Genomic DNA, 19,156 nt, shown 5'->3' with positions numbered 1-19,156 from the left:
AAAGCAATTAAAACAATTAAATATTAAAATTGAATGAAATAGAGAATAAATCAATTTTTTCTGATTTAATCTTAATTTTAGTTCAATTTCCTTTAAAACTGAGAAAAGCATCCAATCACATCAATTCACCTGGATTGTGCTTCCTCTTGGAAAATCTTGACCGCTCGTCATCATTTGATCTCAACCGTTGGTTTCTTTCTAAATTTTCTATAAATTCAGGCTCATCTCTCATTCAAAGAGAGTTTGGAGAATATATTGTTATTATGCCATTTTTGCTCTAGGTTTATTGAGAATTTGCATTGAGATATTACATATTATTTATTTCATATTGTTTAAATCACTTAGCTCATTTATTGCTTAAATCATGTTAGATTAATCTTCCATTCATCTAGCTTAGATCCATGCTCATATAGATAAAAATCCTTCGTTTAGGTGTTGTCTAGTCACTGGATAGCTTAGCAATCTGAGAGCAATCTAAACTCGCATCTACTAGAAGGCAATGGGTCGCTTTGTTATGGTTTTATTGTTCATTGATTATTGATTTACTAACCATGCATCTAATGACTTAATTGAAGTGTTGTGTCTTGCAGATACAAATACAAGTCCACTTTTCACACACACAGTAGCCACATTAAGTCCAGTAATTAGAGCTTCATATTCTGTAATATTATTTGTACATTCAAATATCAGCTTAAAAGAGTACTTGAATGTCTCTCCATCTGGTGAAATAAATATAATTCTAGCCCCACTTCCCTCATTGCTGCATGATCCATAAAAATACATCCTCCATACTTGATCCTTATTTTCCTCAACCAAAGATTCAATTGGATTCAAGCTCTTTGTTTTTGGTTTTGTCAACTCCACTTTAAAGTTATCTATATCTGACTGGATGAAACATACTGATTCAACAGGTTCTACCTCCTCAATAATATACTTAGAACAAGGTTCTCTCTCAATTCTTACTTCCTATCCATTCACTAGTATAGTGGTGTATGATAAGTCTAGCTAAACATGGCCTCCTATCAGATTGGACCATTGCCTGGATAACAACATGCCATAATTAGGAGGAACATCAACCACGGTGATATCTCTTTTATAAGATGCTTCTGGATATGCTGCTAACTTGAATTCAACATCCTTCATGACACCAACCACTGGGACAGAATGGTTATCCATGGCGTAACATTTACCAAAATTTGTGTCTGCTTCCATTCCAAGTTCCTTCATGACTCCCATGGGCATAACATTTATAGAAGATCCTGAATCAATCATGCAATTTTTTATCATCTTGTTATTGATCATCAAGGTTAAATAAAATGGGTCTACTTGAGAAGGATTTTTTGTTATTGTTGACCCTAATTATATGGTTGGAACAGGGCTACTCTTAGCATTACTATTCTGACCATTTTGTTTATGTTCTTTAGTCTTTTCCTCAAAAACACCATTGATCACCTTCAAAGTTTTCTCTCGGTACTCTGGAAACTTCATCATCTCAAGTAGTGGTACAGAGACCTTCCTCTATGTCAAGGTATTAGAAATATCAATTGATGTTGTGATAGGCAATGTTGAAGTTTTCATTCTTTCATCCTTTTCATTTTTTGTATTTTGGAAGTCTACAACTCCTTTTCCTTAGTTATTTTTATATTTTGCTACTGGGTCTTACTTGGCTTAGTTATTGGCTTAGATGTTCTATTACTCTCCTTTATGAACATGCCTGATGGTTTACCTTATTTAGGATTTATGGTTTTGTTCCTTAGCATGTAGGTCCTTTTGGATTGTTCAACAGCAGTTGTGGTAATTCTCTCTCATTCCTCTTTTGTATGGATCCTCAACTTGACCTCATCTTCCTCATCTGAGAAAACTTGTTGCATACAACACTGTTCATTGATCCGTCTAGAGTTTACATCATTTTCTTCATCCCCCTCAGATGAATCATATTATTCAAATGATAGTAAGTTTATTGTATGGTCATCTGCATACTCTCCACATTCTTCTTCACTTCCCTGCAACTTCATTGCCACTGCACATTGGTAAGGAGAATGAGGCATGTCACATGCTAAGCACCACATATCTTCATCAACTACCTGGTTCACCACTTACCTCAAAGGGTCTGGTATTTGGTTACCTTCTTTTTTATTCTTATCCACTGGTTTTCCATCTTTCCATGTGGTATTGTAAGGCATATCATGCAATCTAGGCCTATCATGGTGATAGAATTGTTGTTTCTATGTTGTATTCACCTTGACAGACAAATCCTTAAGAACATTTAGCACCTTATCCAGCTTGTCCTCATCCTTTGTTTCTTTAGGAGCCTTTGGATTGAATAACCTTGCATCCTCCCTTCTCCCCATAGTTCCAACTACTTTTCTATTATTCTCTATAGTTATGACAACTTTCATAACTCCTTGAAGAGTTGTATGATTTTTTGTTCTAAGCTCATAGTTTGTTTTACTGTCAAAAGCATTCATGTAGTACAAGATGCTCACTTCAGGAACTGATTTTATTCTATTAGGGATTTTGTTCATAAATTTGTTGATTCTTTTATTGAAATCAACCACTACTTCATTAGGCTCCTTCTTGATGCTGATGACTTCATGTAGTACAAAATCAGGACTATTGTGATCTCCATATTGTTCAAGAAAAAGTCTTTTAAACTCTGCAAGGCTACTTATTGAAAAATTTGATAGTGGTCTAAACTAATCTCATGCATCTTCTATTAATGACTGCATGAATAATTTCATCTTAACATCCTCATATGGGAGACATAAATCTTCCATAACTATATCAAAGGCTTTGCAATGTGTTTCCCCTAAGATAGCATTACTCCTAGTGAATTTTGGTATTGCAATTCTAATTTCATTTGGAATGGGATGAGGATACACCATCATCCCTAAAAAAATCAAACTGCCTGATGCATTCTATATTCATCAATCCATATCTACCTTGAAAGAAATTTCCATAGTTCGGTCTTATATTATTATTACTAGTAGGGAATTGGTTTTGTGGTTGGAAATGGTTTTGATATGCAAAGGCATTGAAATGATTATGCTGATATTCAGGAGGTATATTGGTGCATGGAAAATGGTTGAAGTGATTGTGCTAGTGCTCAGGAGGCATATTGGTATATGGAAGATTATTGTGCCTATGATCATATAAAGGGTTTTTAGATACCTTGTAGGTATTTCTTTTTGCATTGACTTTATCTTTATTGCCCCCCTATTTGTTTGATCCTTGGGTTGCATGTTCACACCTCACCCTATATCTCTCCAAGTCATGATCAATGTCATATTCATTGATATTCATGCCCAATTTAGCACATAATTCTACACACTCTTGTACTTGTCTATTATCCTTCATTTCAATGGCTACTTCCATCATTTGTTTCATCTAGTCTACCATACGGCCTGGTGCATCCATCTTTCTTGAGCCTGAGGAACTTGAAATACCTGTCCTTGAAATTAGACGATGATTCTCAAAGCCAAGAGGGAATTCTCCTTTTCGTGCTCTATCCATAGCTGCCAAGTCCTCATTTCTAGGGTATGTTGGAACTATGTAGTTCTATTTATCCAAAGCTGGATGTGAATGGTTTTTACAATAGTACTGATTATACTTTCCATTCATTAAATCATTCTTGGGTTCCATCAGATTATCTATTGATTCTTCTTTTGAATTCCTTTTATTTCTTTTCTGATTAAAGTTTAATTGTACTATTGGGTGGCCTTGTGTTATTGACATCCTCCCATACATGAAACTTCTTCTCTTCACTTTAGAGTTGCCACCTCTCTTTTGAGAGGAGGAAATTGTATCTTGTATATGATTTCTTTCCCACAACAGAGTCTCTTTTAAGTGAATATGTCCCTAGCAGAGTCACCAATCTGTTGGGTCTCAAATCAACAAATTGGATAGGTTCTAAGGAAATGCCAACTCCTATGATCAAACCCTCCTATTGACTTGGCCAACTTATAGAGTGAACCTATTTGGTTACTAACTCTCTCACTTTAGGCTCTGCATGACCTAGGCAGGTATACCTACTCACTAGTTGTTCCTTCAACTAATGCTTTTTATAGCAGATTTAGTGTCTTGATCTAACTTCCTCCTATCTCAGAATGACATAGGTTCCTAGGATAGAGATATAGCAGATGAGTTCAAGATTTTTGTTGTGGAAGCTATTCGATCTTTGTGCTTGAAATTTGGGTGTGTACACTATTGCAAATCTATTCTATATTTCCTACTCAGCTACTCCTATTGCTTTAAAGTAAAATGTGAACTGATATAGTAATAAATTGTATTTTATAGATGACCAGTTCCTTCTTCGTTGTTTGGGCTACAAAGTCTTTATATTTCTTTAGGACTTATTGTGTAAACTTATGAGACAATTTTTAAACCAACCTCTTTTAGAAAGTCTGTCAGTTACTCTTTCTTATGAGCTCTACTTTGATGTTTATATTGTAAACCGCTTGAATGAATTTAACCCTAAATTTAAGAGACCATCCAACGAAGAATTACAGGGAATAATTACAATTCACAAGGAAATCTTTTTGATCAAAATCTACAATATGAAACACAAAACTTCACTAGAAGAACACAAATAACCTTATCTCCTTTAGATAATATCACAAGCAACTTCCTGTAGAAAATGCAGTAATCCACAGCACACACGCAAAAGAAAAACAACTAATTGTATTATATATTCGTCAAAATGGTGCAATGGTGATCCCGAGGCTATAATGTATATCCTTTTTTTTTATATGACAAAAATTCCCTCATTTATATGAGAGTATACAACTTCACCAAGAGGTGTGATTGTTCGATGTGTAACTACTAACTAGTGCTTTTGTTAACAAACTGAAAGATAAACAAATTTAACATCCCCACATGTTCTATGTATTTGTCATCTTTGTACATTACAACATCATTGTTCATTCTCCTCATGTCGGCTTCTATCAAGAAATAATTAGAGAGTATATGATTCACATAAGGTGATAAATCTTTGCCTCAATCCAATCCTACTACTGCTTGATCTTTTTCAGTACTGAATTCTTGTCTCCATTGCTCTAGCGACACCAATTCACCATCATTATAAAAAGAGGGCACCCTAGGGGTATTCCCATTGTCCAATCTCTGAAGCTCATTCCTTAATCGATCTACAAACTCATCATGTGACTTCAAGTAATTCTCGGCTTCAATCCTCTCACGAGGAGTCATTAAATTGTCATCATTCATCATCTCCTGCAACCGTGATCTGAGCCTTTCATATTCCCTCAAAGATTTGGTTGTCCCAGTGTATGTCTTCTAATAATTCTCTGCAACTAGCATCACACTTCTGAATCTATGCTCAATGATTTCATGAACAAACTTATCCATCTTCTGCTGCATTTTTCTATTTGCCAAGATGATTTTTCTGCCTTGCTCCTCCAATATATTGCATCTATCCAGGCATCCATAGCATCTTGGTCAATACCATATGACATCCTTGTTTCACTGGTGCTTGTCTCAATCTGTAGTAGTCATGCTTGTAGTTTTTGCCTCTCTTCATCAGCCTTTTCATATAGGTTCTTATATATAGAGTTTTCTCTGAGAAGAAACTCTATCTAATCCTAATTTAGCTTGTCCACATCCAAATTTAGTTTGGCAGTGATTCTGGGATCATTCCTTCCAACTTGTTGTATCATCAAATGTCAAAAAGCTTCTTCTGTGTCAACCAATGTGGGCCTCTTATCTTTAGGATAGATAGCCCATTGTAGAAGAGATTTTTGATCTAGATCATATCCTGATCCCATGAAGAGTTTATCAACTTTATCTGGCATTATTTTCTTATTTGGATCCTATCTTTTGAGAAAACTATCAAATAACAAGGCAGACTTCATATCCCATCCAGAATACAATACGACACCAGCCCCCTTAAGTAGTTGTCTCCCTCTTTCAGGTGTCATTTCTTTAATCATAAGATCCATTTCCTCATGTAGCTTTTGGACCTGCTACTCTTCATTGCTATCTTTCATGATGTTTCTGATCTGCAGTCCTTTATGTTGATATACAGGAATGTGGTGAACTCTTTGGAGGCAATAAAATCACTATCAACAATGAAATCCTCATGTTCTGGGAATCTAACATTAGCAACTTCTCGGACATTGAACTATACTGTTGTCAAATCCATCTATGTACCCCCTTCATAACCAGGAGGGTAGTCTTCTCTAGGAGAAAATAGAATAACACCAAATGTAGAAGCAGGGGACATATGAGCTAAAGGCTTTGTACTTCTAATGGTATCAATATATTCCCCACAGACATGAGGTGGAACTTCTTCAAGTATTTCCAATTCATGCTCCATCAGTTTGTTGGCCAACTCCAAGGGGTCCTCAATCTTTTGCAATACATTTTCATCCATTTTACCTCTGAAAAGATTCCATTTGTAGGCTTGCATCACCTTCTCAAATTTTCCTCTTTTTGTTCTAGCCTCTTCCCTATCAATGTTCTTAATAAGATCATCTGGCAGATATGACTTATGTTCTCTAGCCTTTAGCTTCTATGATGACCAAGCTGTCCTTATATATCCTTCAGGATCAAAATTTGGCCTTGGGTCTCCCATTTCCATGCCATAATAATTCAACTTTGTCTGCAACAAGCCTTAACTCTTGGAACTTTTCACAATAAAGTCTGAAAAGACTAACAATCCAAGCACAATTGACTGTTTCCCATGGTTTGTCTGGTGTTCTGCACTCACAATTGACAATTGCCTCACAATTTATAGGCAAGCCACTCTATTAGGCACCATAAGTGGTAATAGATATGGTCTTCCTTCAAACCTATACACCCTTATCTGTGTGCAATCTGAAAAACAATACCAGTCTACCCAATTGTGGTCAATTGAGGAATCTTCACAAGAATCTTTAGGTCTCAAGAACCTCTAAATCTCTAGTGCAAGAGCATTGATCATATGGACAATCCAACAATCTGTACAATGTTTTAATAAAGAACTCCTTAAAGTGCCAATACTGATTTGTGGCATATCTTTGGTCCCATGAGGAAACCCATAATTGAACCACTTTTCTCACTCTAGCCTTGTCATAAGCTCTGATGCATAATTCTTACGGCCACAATCCTTTATCTTGGCCAACATATAGCAGCATATGCATAAGAATGGAATAATGCTTAAAGTGCACATTGATCACATCTCCTTTCAACTTCTCCAACCCATGATTTAGGGCTTCAACTAGGTCAACAGTAAAATCAAAGAAGCGGGGGTCTGTACACTGCAAATCGGCACAAATAACCATGGCTGCAATATCCACTAAAGGATGGGATTTTATCCCTAGAACCTAAGGAACACAGTAATAGGTATATTTGAAGTAAGGGTGGAAAGAGTTAACATCATAAGGGGCTTTGTCATCCTGACCAAATGGCATTAAAGACCTTGCATTTCTAGGCCCATGTATGGGAAGTCTCCATCTTTTGTAAATGTCTTCTAGGTTAAAGTACTCACTCATCAATTTCTTAAGGCCAATTGGTTCCTCAAACCCCCAATCTAACTCAAACACGGTGTCAATAACCTCTCTTGTAATCGAAAAAATCGGCTTACCCATTTAATTATATATGATTTTGGTTTTAGGGTCATAGTTTCTTGCTAAGGCTTTCATGAATTCTACATTTACAAAGACATTAACCATAGCCAATTTGCCTAAGTTTAATCACCATAAATTATTTATAGGCCGAGGGGCAACTCTTATGTTGTATCCATATACAAACAACTCATATCCCCTTAATTCAGTCCATGTGTCTCCAAGATCCTCCAATTGATCCTCCAGACCTTCCTCATCTGCCTTAATATTTTTAGACCTTAAACTAGATCATGGCCACTGATCAATCAAATCTTGGGCCAAGAAACGCCCTTCCTTCTTCTATCTTTTGGGTTTTTCCTCTGTGGTAAGAGGTTCCTTTCCCTTTCTAGTTTTACTAGCTTTAGATGATCACTCCATTTGAAAAGGGGCTCTATATATGGATAAATTACTTGAAATTTGTGAGCCTTCTCTGTGAATTCATCTGATTTCTACTTTTGGTTCATCACCCGTGGATTCCTCAATATTATGTCCTTTGTTATCAATTTGTCACTTATGGAAAATTCAACAGTTAGTAATGGCAGTTCAACAATGGTCACTCAGATATACATTTGATTTAAATGATGATGTGACCTAGCCAAGATTTGATTCTTATCCTCACGACAATTAATAATCATTTCGATGAAAACATGTCTTTCAATCACTAGTTTTTTGGTCCATCGATCCCTTTATTTCCTTCGAAACTACTTTCACTTCAAATATTATGTCAATGAGGTACTTCCTCCTTTTATTGAAACACTGTATTCAATGAGACCATCCATCTTTTCACTGATACACATCCTATATAAATTGGCTTCCATGTCGAATAAACTTTAGGCTTCAATAACTCCCTCTATCTTTCCATCGAAAATGCTTCTTTATCGATACCATAATACCCTTTCGATGAATGAATATATCATTTCATTGAATCCCTTCTCTATTCGATGGCCTACTTTTATTAACATATCTCATCGATGAATTCATTAATAGTTTCTTCGATATTATTCCCATCGGTGAAATAACATGCATCGATGACTCGGCTTTTGGTCTCCTCGAAACTCATATCCTATCAATATCTTTTATCGATGGAACTTTCTTCTGTTTGGTCAACATCACTCTTTCGATAAGAATGTTGTTTTCGGTTAGTCTTCTATGTGTTGAGATGACAACATTATTTCCTCAAAAGCCTTTTCCTGTCGATGAGACCATTTTCACTTTCTTCGATATTGTTTTGTCGATGGAATCATTGCTTTCGGTGAGTCTTTTTTAAGGTTCATCAGTATTCCTTTTTCTTCGATAGCCCTTTTATATCGATGAGATATCACTGGGTCTCATTGATACTAATTGAATTTGAATCTTTCGATAGGGTGCCATCACGTTTGTTTGACAACTTATAGGATACCTTGCTTTTGGTAGGAAAATGATGGTTTTTTCTTCTAGAAAATGGAGGATTTTATGATTTAATTTCACAAATAAAGAAATTTAGATTTGGTGCTCAACATGACCCAAGCTCTCATGCACTAATATCTATTCTTAAGAGGATTTTGATAAACTACCCTAGCTATGCATTGCAAAAAAATACATAAGGCATCCTAATTCTTGAAGAGGCTTACTGTGATTGAGCCTATCAACAATATGTAGTGGATTGGTGAATTCATAATTTAAGTTGTTATAGAAGAAGTACAACTTTGACAAATCTTAAAGTTCTCTATTTTTTGTTTTCTTGTAGTAGGTTTTCACTCAATTACTTTTTTTGTTAAGACAAAAAAATAATATTTATGAATTTTCAAGGTCTCTTTGTGATATTCCTAGCATGTATGTAGTCGAGGTCCTTGGTCAAATTATAGAAATTGTGAGTCTAATTCAATTTCGATAATATCTCAAGGCTACTTTGTGAATTTTGACCCAATATAATGAAATAGTAGTCATTTTAACTATCATTTGATTCTCTCATTAGGAAATTCTTGCAATTCTTTTGGAAATGCTAGGTTTTAAGACAACTCAACTAAAAGAATATATAAAATAATACAAATTACTATATAGGAAACAAAAAAGCACACAACAAAAATTTACATTAATTTACAATATTTAACAATATTTACAAGCTTACTAATGAAATCATAACTCAAATTTAACCGAATACCAGAAGTGGAAATTTGCCAAGTAAATTAATTATTATCATTTAGTATTTCATATTTTTGCAAAGAAAATTACAATTTTTTACATGCTTACCAACACATTCACCAACTTATTAAATTTATATTTTTGTATATTTATATAATTATCTACTAATTTTTTATTTTTTTTCCTAATCAAATCATAATTTGCAAATGAAAATATTTTTTTAATTTTTAATACAAGTATGATTCACTAGAAAAATTATTATATTTCTTTAAATACAAGAAAATTTTGCAAAAAGTAGTATTTAATTTTTTAAAGGAAGATATATATTTGCCAAGAATTTCTACAAATCTTTTTGATTTCCAAAAAATTACCACCAACATTTTTGTTTTGTTTAAAACAAATGAAAAATTAGTCAATACTTTTCAAAATTATTTCTACGAAATTTGAAAAAATCGCTAAGAATTTTTATCTTTTTAAGAAAAGTTGGTTCACAAAGTTTTCCCTACCCTCAAGATGACACAAACATAACATTACATTTATCACAATGCATATTTAAATAAGGTAAATTCTATGCAACCTCCTCTTAATTCATATCTTCATCTTTGCAACAAGTCAAGTCCATAAGGATGGCACTTCTTCAAGAACAAATGAATTTCCACCATAGCACATTGGACAAAAAGTTGATATCACATTGGACAAAAAATTGATATCTTTTGAAAGCATAAATGTGTTAAAAAAGTAGTCAAAATGGACCACTAATTGATAGACAATATCACCAATGTCATAATGGAACAAGAGGAGATTGTCATCAATAATATAGAGGCACAAGCAAGGAACTATGCTAGATTAAATGTATGAAACGCTTATCTATTCTTGCAATTGGAATATAATGTTGGTGGATGAAAATGCATGATATGTCATAGTTTTCAGATTCCAATTTGGTCTATAGTAGGAGTTATGTCTATCTGATTTTAGGTTTGTAATAGTGAAAAAGTGACAATGTACAAGATTGCTTTGCATTTCTCTACATTCAAGTATTTTGGTGATGTGGTTTGATGATTTGGATTCATTGATATTAGGTGAGTCTAAGTTTATCATATGCAAATTTTTTTGGTGGTCCAAATTATAATTTGAGTAAGTTGATTTGTTGTGCCTTAACTATTTAATCATTAGGAGTTGAACTATGATATTTTGGTTCATGTGGTTGCATGTGAAATTATAGGAGTTATTTTGGAGTGATATTGAAGGTGTGCCAATAATATAGTATGATGCCTCACATGTTTCATTTTTCCTTTTGTATTTCCTTGAATATTATTTTTGGGCCAATTGTTTTGATCCTATACATTACATCTAATTTAGGTTGACATAGTAATTCATGATCATTTTGGTTGTGAATGGTATAAAAGGGATAAAAACATATTAGAGATTCATGATATGTAGTGTGTGTTGTGTGAAGTGCATGTGAAGTTGTACAAAGGATTACAAGTGGAGTAGAACAATAATGAAGGTAGTTTCAGGTGTATTTTAACTATGAACTGGTATCAACATATCAGTGGATGTGGTTGCCTACAACTCAATCATATTGATATTTTTCTTTCACATATAATGTAACTTTTCTTGAAGAAGTGATCTTCAACATCTGGAAGTCTTTTTGTTATCTTTACCTAAGATTGTGGGCCTCACTATTACAACTCCTGATTAGAGCTAGTGAGATCCTTGGCATTCAATCTAAACAATGTAACATGTTTTCCATATAGTGAGATAGTTCTCACTGCAGTTTTATATTGTTTGGTTTTCCATGTAATATCTTGGTGTTCACGTGTGATTGCTTTTTAATTGTTTTCCTCTGCACATAGGTAAATTGAATGAATGATAATTGAGTGGTTAAATTAATTAAGTCTTAGTATATGTTGATTCATCCCCCCTCTCAACATCCAGAAGTTTTCAACAAGAAAAAGTCCACTTCCAAATATAAATCAAGAGTTTACGGGTTTAGGGCATACATACAAAGGCTTAGGATTTAAGACCTACAAAAACATGGGGTTGGGACCAATCAAGGAAGAGAGCCAAAAAAATTATAGAGGTTCTACTAGTCTCAATTTTAGAGACTTTATGTGTAAACTTAGTTGTATTAGAGCTTAAACCTAGAATAATATGTTAATGTCGTTGATATTTTATCATCTGATGGACTGATGATGCATATGTAAATTAATAAATATCTTAATAAATAATATTTATTTCTGACACAAAAAAACTGAATTCATTGATATAGGCAACTTGTCATTTATTGTGTTGTTTCAATTTAAATTCATCCTGAAGAAAAGATATGTACATGATGCAAGCATGTATCATTGATCAATAAAGGGCTTATGATAGTTTTCATACCTCGCACATTTTTTCGAAACATCACAGGTTTGAGGGCGGGCTACTTCAATGAAGCTACAATATGAAGGCCCTACATGATGCAATAAAAAGCTAGCACTTGTCTTAATTTTAGGGACTTATGTAGAAAATTGGTTGTGTCAAAGATTTGGCCTAGAATAGAAACTATGACAATGATCATCATCTAAATGTGCATACATAGATACTAGTATTATATAAATTATTTATTTTTCATCAAAATTATATCAAAATGACATAAATGGTAATTTGCAAGGTTGTAGAGGTAAATTTAGTAGTCAGGTGAGCAATTAATACTCTAAATTAAGTAATAATAGTCACATAAAGTAATTTTGTAGTATCATGATATTGAGGTGGGACCACTTCCATGAAGTTTCCATATGAAATCCTTGCACGATTCAGCAAGAAGGTAACACTTATTTCAATTATAAAGACTCTATGTAAGAAACTAGTTCTGTAAGAGCTATGTTCTAGAATTGAACCTATGCTATTGGCATTCGATCATTTCATGGTCCATTTATAAAAATATCAATATTAAAAATTATTTATTGTATATTAAAATAATGTTGAAATGACAAAAATGGAAATTTGAGCTTCATAGAAATTGGCACCACCAAAATTCTTTTTCATTTGTAAAATTATAAAGTGAATTCAATAGTCACATCAAATAATAGTCCACATCAAGTAAATAGTAGTCACATCAACTAATTTTATAGCATTGTGACTTTGAGGTGGGACTACTTCAATAAAGTTGCAATATGAAAGCAATTTGTTATGTAATAGGAAAGAAAGTGACACTTGGCTCAATTTTGGTGACTCTCTATAGGAAATTGGTTGTGTCAAAGCTTCAACCCAAAATTGAACCTCATTGATATTCAATCATCTGATGGTGCATATGTAAGTATCGATTTTAAATATTATTTATTTTCTATCACAATAAAATACAAATTGAAACATTGATTAATGCAACAACCACTGATTCACACGAGAATTTATCTACCTCATATCATGTCATTTATGATAACTTGGCTGAAATACCTCATCATGGGATTACTATGGCTTAACCAATTATCATTTTTAATTTAGTACGATTCTATCAAAAACTCAATTTATACTAATTTACCAAATTGAAGTAACATAATTAAGGCAACAAAATATTTTCCTATTGATTACACTCTTGCGAGCTTAACAAATTTTTACTTTAAATTATCATGGTTTCATTTGCAAAATCATGTAATACTAGTTAGAGTACGTATTTTTATATGGTAAACCCTTTACTTATGGAAACTCCAATTAGGTTGATAATAGATTTAAGGAAAATGACCTTTATAGGATCAATCTCAAACTTCCATCTAAACAAATTTTTAAAATTGGCATAAACTTGGTTATATGAGAAATTAAATGGATTTTGGGAGAGGAGTTTATGGTTTAGGAAACTAGATATAGAGTTAACACAAATGTGTCGAGTTATTTTGTAGCATCTCTTCTTGACCTAGGTGAGGATAAGGATATTGTCTTGCAATTGAGTCAGGAAATGATCAAATGGGATTTATTACACAACCTAGACGGCATAGTGGATGTGGCCAAGCTTGGAGTTGTGATCCCTTTACCTCAAGATGTTGAAATCTATCTTGTGACCCAAGATCTCATGCACTAGTATCTATTCTTAGGAGGATTTTGATAAACTACCCTAGCTATGCATTGCAAAAAAACACATAAGGCATGCTAATTCTTTAAGAGGCTACCTGTGATTGAGCCTATCAACAATATGTAGTGGATTGGTGAATTCATAATTTAAGTTGTTATAGAAGAAGTACAACTTTGAGATATCTTAAAGTTCTCTATTTTTTATTTTCTTGTACTAGGTTTTGACTCAATTACATTTTTTGTTAAGACAAAAAAATAATATTTATGAATTTTCAAGGTCTCTTTGTGATATTCCTAGCATGTATGTAGTCGAGGTCCTTGGTCAAATTTTAGAAATTGTGAGTCTAATTCAATTTCGATAATATCTCAAGGCTACTTTGTGAATTTTGACCCAATATAATGAAATACTAGTCATTTTAACTATCATTTTGATTCTCCCTTTAGGAAATTCTTGCAATTCTTTTGGAAACGCTAGGTTTTAAGACAACTCAACTAAAAGAATATATAAAAAAAAACAAATTACTATATAGGAAACAAAAAAGCACACAACAAACATTTATAGTAATTTACAATATTTAACAATATTTACAAGCTTGCTAATGAAATCATAACTCAAATTTAACCAAACACCAGAAGTGGAAATTTGCCAAGTAAATTAATTATTATCATTTAGTATTTCATATTTTTGCAAAGAAAATTACAATTTTTTACATGCTTACCAACACATTCACCAACTTATTAAATTTATATTTTTGTATATTTATATAATTATCTACTAATTTTTTTTTTTTCTTAATCAAATCATAATTTGAAAATGAAAATATTTTTGTTATATTTCTTTAAATACAAGAAAATTTTGCAAAAAGTAGTATTTAATTTTTTAAAAGGAAGATATATATTTACCAAGAATTTCTACAAATCTTTTCGATTTCCAAAAAATTACCACCAACATTAATATCTTGTTTAAAATAAATGAAAAAGTAATCAATACTTTTAAAAATTATTTCTACGAAATACAAAAAAATCGCTAAGAATTTTTATCTTTTTAAGAAAAGTTGGGTCTCAAAGTTTTCCCTACCCTCAAGATGACACAAACATAACATTACATTTATCACAATGCATATTTGAATAAGGTAAATTCCCTGCAACCTCCTCTTAATTCATATCTTCATCTTTGCAACAAGTCAAGTCCATAAGGATAACAAATCAATTTCCACCATAGCACATTGGACAAAAAGTTGATATCACATTGGACAAAAAGTTGATATCTTTTGAAAGTATAAATGTGTTAAAAAAGTAGTCAAAATGGACCACTAATTGATAGACAACATCACCAATGTCATAATGGAACAAGAGCAAATTGTCATCAATAATATAGAGGCACAAGCAAGGAACTATGCTAGATTAAATGTATGAAACACCTATCTTGAGTATAACTAAGATCCAAAAGGAGCTTTATGATTGTTGTTTTGATACTAATGCTAGGAAACCCATCTATGTCTTTGGAAAGTTCCCACATCAACACCATCTAGAACTAAAGATTAAGGATCAAGATATCTCAATCCGCATAGGGCACTAAATCCACTAATTGCCACACAATCTCTGCCCATTAGTTGACGAAATAGTTTTAAAAAAAAACAGACTCTTGAGATACACCAAACAAAATGAAAATATAAACAATTACATGCAATAACCTTAGAGGTAAGTACCCAAGCAACCACTATGTGACATGATTACTACACACGATGCATTCATTATTACAATGACATCTAACATCATTGACCCCTTCGAAATGATCCTCATCCAATTTAAATTATTATTTTTAATACAATTTGATTATTTTTATGCAAATCAATGTTTGAAATTTTCAAGAATAATTTTATTTACCCATGAATCCAAAGAGTTCCAAATTAAAATCCAGTCGGTGGGTTATCATTCCGATGGATCAGGACCAAGAAAAATCAGTGGGCGAATCGTTGCTTTCTCTTTTCAAAGATTTAGGCGTATCTTTCATCGTTATTAAGGCTATTATGGATGAGATATTTGGATTGTTGAAAATTTAGGCCGCTTAGCTTCAACACGGTTGCGTTTGTTCAGACGGCTATTCTAACATTTTGTTTGCATAGAACACTCACAAAGTGGTTATCATTTACTATAAACTATTATAATTGTTATCTGTCATTTCATCTCAGAAAGTGCAGGGTAATGACTTCCAACGTTTAAAAATCAATTATCATTACAAGTTGCTCATAATTTATCTACAAATCGTTCTCACTACATAAACCATCGAATTTAAAAAACCAAAAAAGAAAATTCATTGTCGAGCACGGAAGAATGATGGTCACGTTTATAATCTTTTAATTTTAAAAATGAAAAAAAAATCTCATTCACTGTTGACGGGCTCGCTGTTAAAAATGACCCACCCAAAGATCATTATCTGCATTTCTGTCTTCCTCTCCATCCCAAATGGCCATCTCTTTGCAGAAACTGTGTTTAGTTTTCATTTCGATTTCTGTTGTCTTCTTCCTCTCTTCACATCCTTGTCTTTCCCATCGACTCCGATGTCTTTCCCATGAATCCCAAGCACTCCTCCAATTCAAAGCGGACTTGAATGACTCCAATTCAGAAGGTGATCTCAGTTCGTGGGTAAATGGAACAGACTGTCGCACCATGTGGAACGGCACATACTGCAACAATCACACCGACCACGTTGAAGAGCTTCATGTAAGATCTAACTATTTAATAATGTTGAACCAAGGTGTGATCTCTGAGAGCTTGTGCCAACTTCGTTTTCTCACATCTCTCACCATATCCGCCGGAGTAACAGGTATTGTTCCTCCCTGTTTGGGAAATCTCCCATATATTCAATTTTTAGAATTATCTTTGAATAAATTTAGTGGGATGATTCCCTCTTCCATTTGTTATCTCACCGGCCTTGCACGCCTTGATCTTGGCTTGAATGAATTCAATGGAAGCATACCTTCCTGCTTGGGCAATCTTTCTTCTCTTGAGTACCTAGATCTTTCTGAGAACCAATTAAGTGGGAACATTCCACATTCCTTGGGCAATCTTTCTCCTCGAGTATCTGGATCTTTCTGAGAACCAATTAAGTGGGAACATTCCACATTCCTTTGGTAATCTCTCTTTGCTGAGAGATTTGGATCTTGAAAACAACCAACTAACTGGAACCATTCCCCCTTCATTTTCTAGGCTTTCCTCTCTCTTTAATTTGTATGCCGGTAGCAACCGTTTCAATGAAACAGTCTCTTCTTCATCACTTCCAGCTTCTTTGGATTCACTATCACTAACACTAAACCATAAACAGTCAGTTTCAGAAACTTTCTTTCACAACCTTACAAGCCTAACGTATTTGTATTTATCCAATTGTGTACTAAATATTTCCAAAACCTGGAATCCATCTTTTCAATTATCTGAAATAGGGTTAGTGTCATGTATGATTGGTAGTGAAATTCCACCTTGGATATCAACACAATTCCATCTTAGTACACTAGAATTGGTTAACAGCAGTATTGTGGGAGGAATTCCTTCTTGGCTATGGGAAACCAGTCCTCTATTACAATCTCTAAACCTTTCAGGAAATCATCTAGAAGGACCCCTATTTTAAAATACTTCAATATGGATGCAGCTAGAATCTTTGGATGTATCCAGAAATGCACTGAGTGGTGACTTTCCAACAATTTGGTCCTCCCATATAGAAGTTTTGTTCGCCAATGACAATTTTTTTAGTGGAAATATACCTTCAAGCTTCGGTAGAATGTCTGAACTTTGGCTATTAAATCTTGCAAACAACCACTTAACTGGAGTGATCCCTGTGAGCTTGGGCAGATTATCTAACCTGCAACTATTAAATCTTGCAAACAACTACTTTACCGGAATGATCCCTACGAGCTTGTCCAAATGCTCTTCCCTTAAAGTCATAAATTTGGGAAATAATAGTTTGGTGGGAAACATACCCCATGAGTTCAGTCAACTAAGTGAATTATATTCGTTAGTTGTGCATACTAATACGCTAAATGGAGCATTCCCTTCCTTAATAGCAAATTGTTCAAAGCTACAGGTTCTTGATATTGGCAACAACCTATTTGGAGGTGAAATACCAATATCAGTTACAAATATTTCAAAGCTAAGAGTATTGGTAATGAAGGGGAACAATTTTATAGACAATATTCTTTCAGAGATTGGCCAACTAAAAAGCCTCCAGATTCTGCGCCTTTCTTCTAATCATATTTCAGGCTCAATTCCACACACAATTGTATTGTTCCAAGCAATTGCAATAGAAAATCAAGATGGCTTTATATTGTCTACTTTTGATGGCTATTATCGAGATGGATTGGCTATGGTTTTAAAAGGCACAAAACAATACTTTGAATATATTCTTTCAACTCTCACATCCATTGATTTCTCAAATAATGAATTGGAGGGAGAAGTTGCTTCTAATTTTGGGAACTTGAAAGGATTGAGGCTCCTAAACCTTTCAATGAACAATTTGAATGGTACCATTCCAAATAGTTTGGGAGAAATGAGTCAACTAGAGTCACTAGACCTTTCAAGAAATCATTTTTCAGGAAAGATTCCTAGAGAGCTTGAATTTTTAAACTTCTTCGGTTCACTAAACTTATCAAACAACAATCTTTCACGAATTATACCACAAGGGATGCATATAACTAGCACATTTACAGAATCCTCTTTTTGGGGAAATCCAAATTTATGGGGATGTCCCCTACCCAAAAATTGTACTTGGCGACAATATGCTCCACCTCCTCATCCAATTTCAATGAGGAAAGAGAAAAATAATATTGAATATCCATGGTATAAGATAGCAATGGGTTTGTCTTATGGAGTAGCATTTGGAGGGATGTTATCATTGATCCTAACAAGAATTAGTTGGAGAAGGAAATACTTCAATAAAGTTGATACAATATTGAAGTTTTTCTTTCCATGGATGAAGAATTTGACATTATGAAGGTATATGGATCTACAAGTCATATAAAAATGAGTTAAAGTCTATAGTTTCTTATTGTTGAACTATTTATTACAATTCAAATTATTAGAATACTTAAATTCAATGGGAAATGAGTATTAAAATTTCTAGATAAATTATCATTGAATCATGCATCTTTGATTTGTAGATTGTTTACATCTATGAAGCAAAAGAATGAATTATTTCTTTGGATGGAGCTTACTTCTACATGTTCTCTTCCTCTAACTCTCTATGGGTACCCTAGAGTTTATTGTTAATAATTATCTAGCAAGATCTCCTTCCATGCTTGATTGCATGGTTTTTCTACTATGTATTTGATATCCAGTTCATCCTACTTTTATCTATAAAAGCTAAGATTCTAGTTTTTATGCCAAGAATAGCTTATTAT

General features: G+C 33.4%; 1 protein-coding gene across 1 annotated transcript; it reads left to right on the top strand.

Moving 5' to 3' along the window:
- Positions 1-17,406: 17,406 nt before the first annotated feature.
- LOC131079318 (receptor-like protein 19) lies at positions 17,407-18,750 on the top strand. The gene has a single exon (XM_058017228.1). The coding sequence runs from the start codon at positions 17,407-17,409 to the stop codon at positions 18,748-18,750; it is 1,344 nt and encodes a 447-aa protein (XP_057873211.1).
- Positions 18,751-19,156: the final 406 nt, after the last annotated feature.

The sequence above is a fragment of the Cryptomeria japonica genome, chromosome 11, assembly GCF_030272615.1.
Source record: "Cryptomeria japonica chromosome 11, Sugi_1.0, whole genome shotgun sequence".
Classification (NCBI taxonomy): domain Eukaryota; kingdom Viridiplantae; phylum Streptophyta; class Pinopsida; order Cupressales; family Cupressaceae; genus Cryptomeria; species Cryptomeria japonica.
The sequence above is the reverse complement of the archived record's forward strand: the minus strand, read 5'-3'. Positions and strand labels throughout refer to the sequence as shown.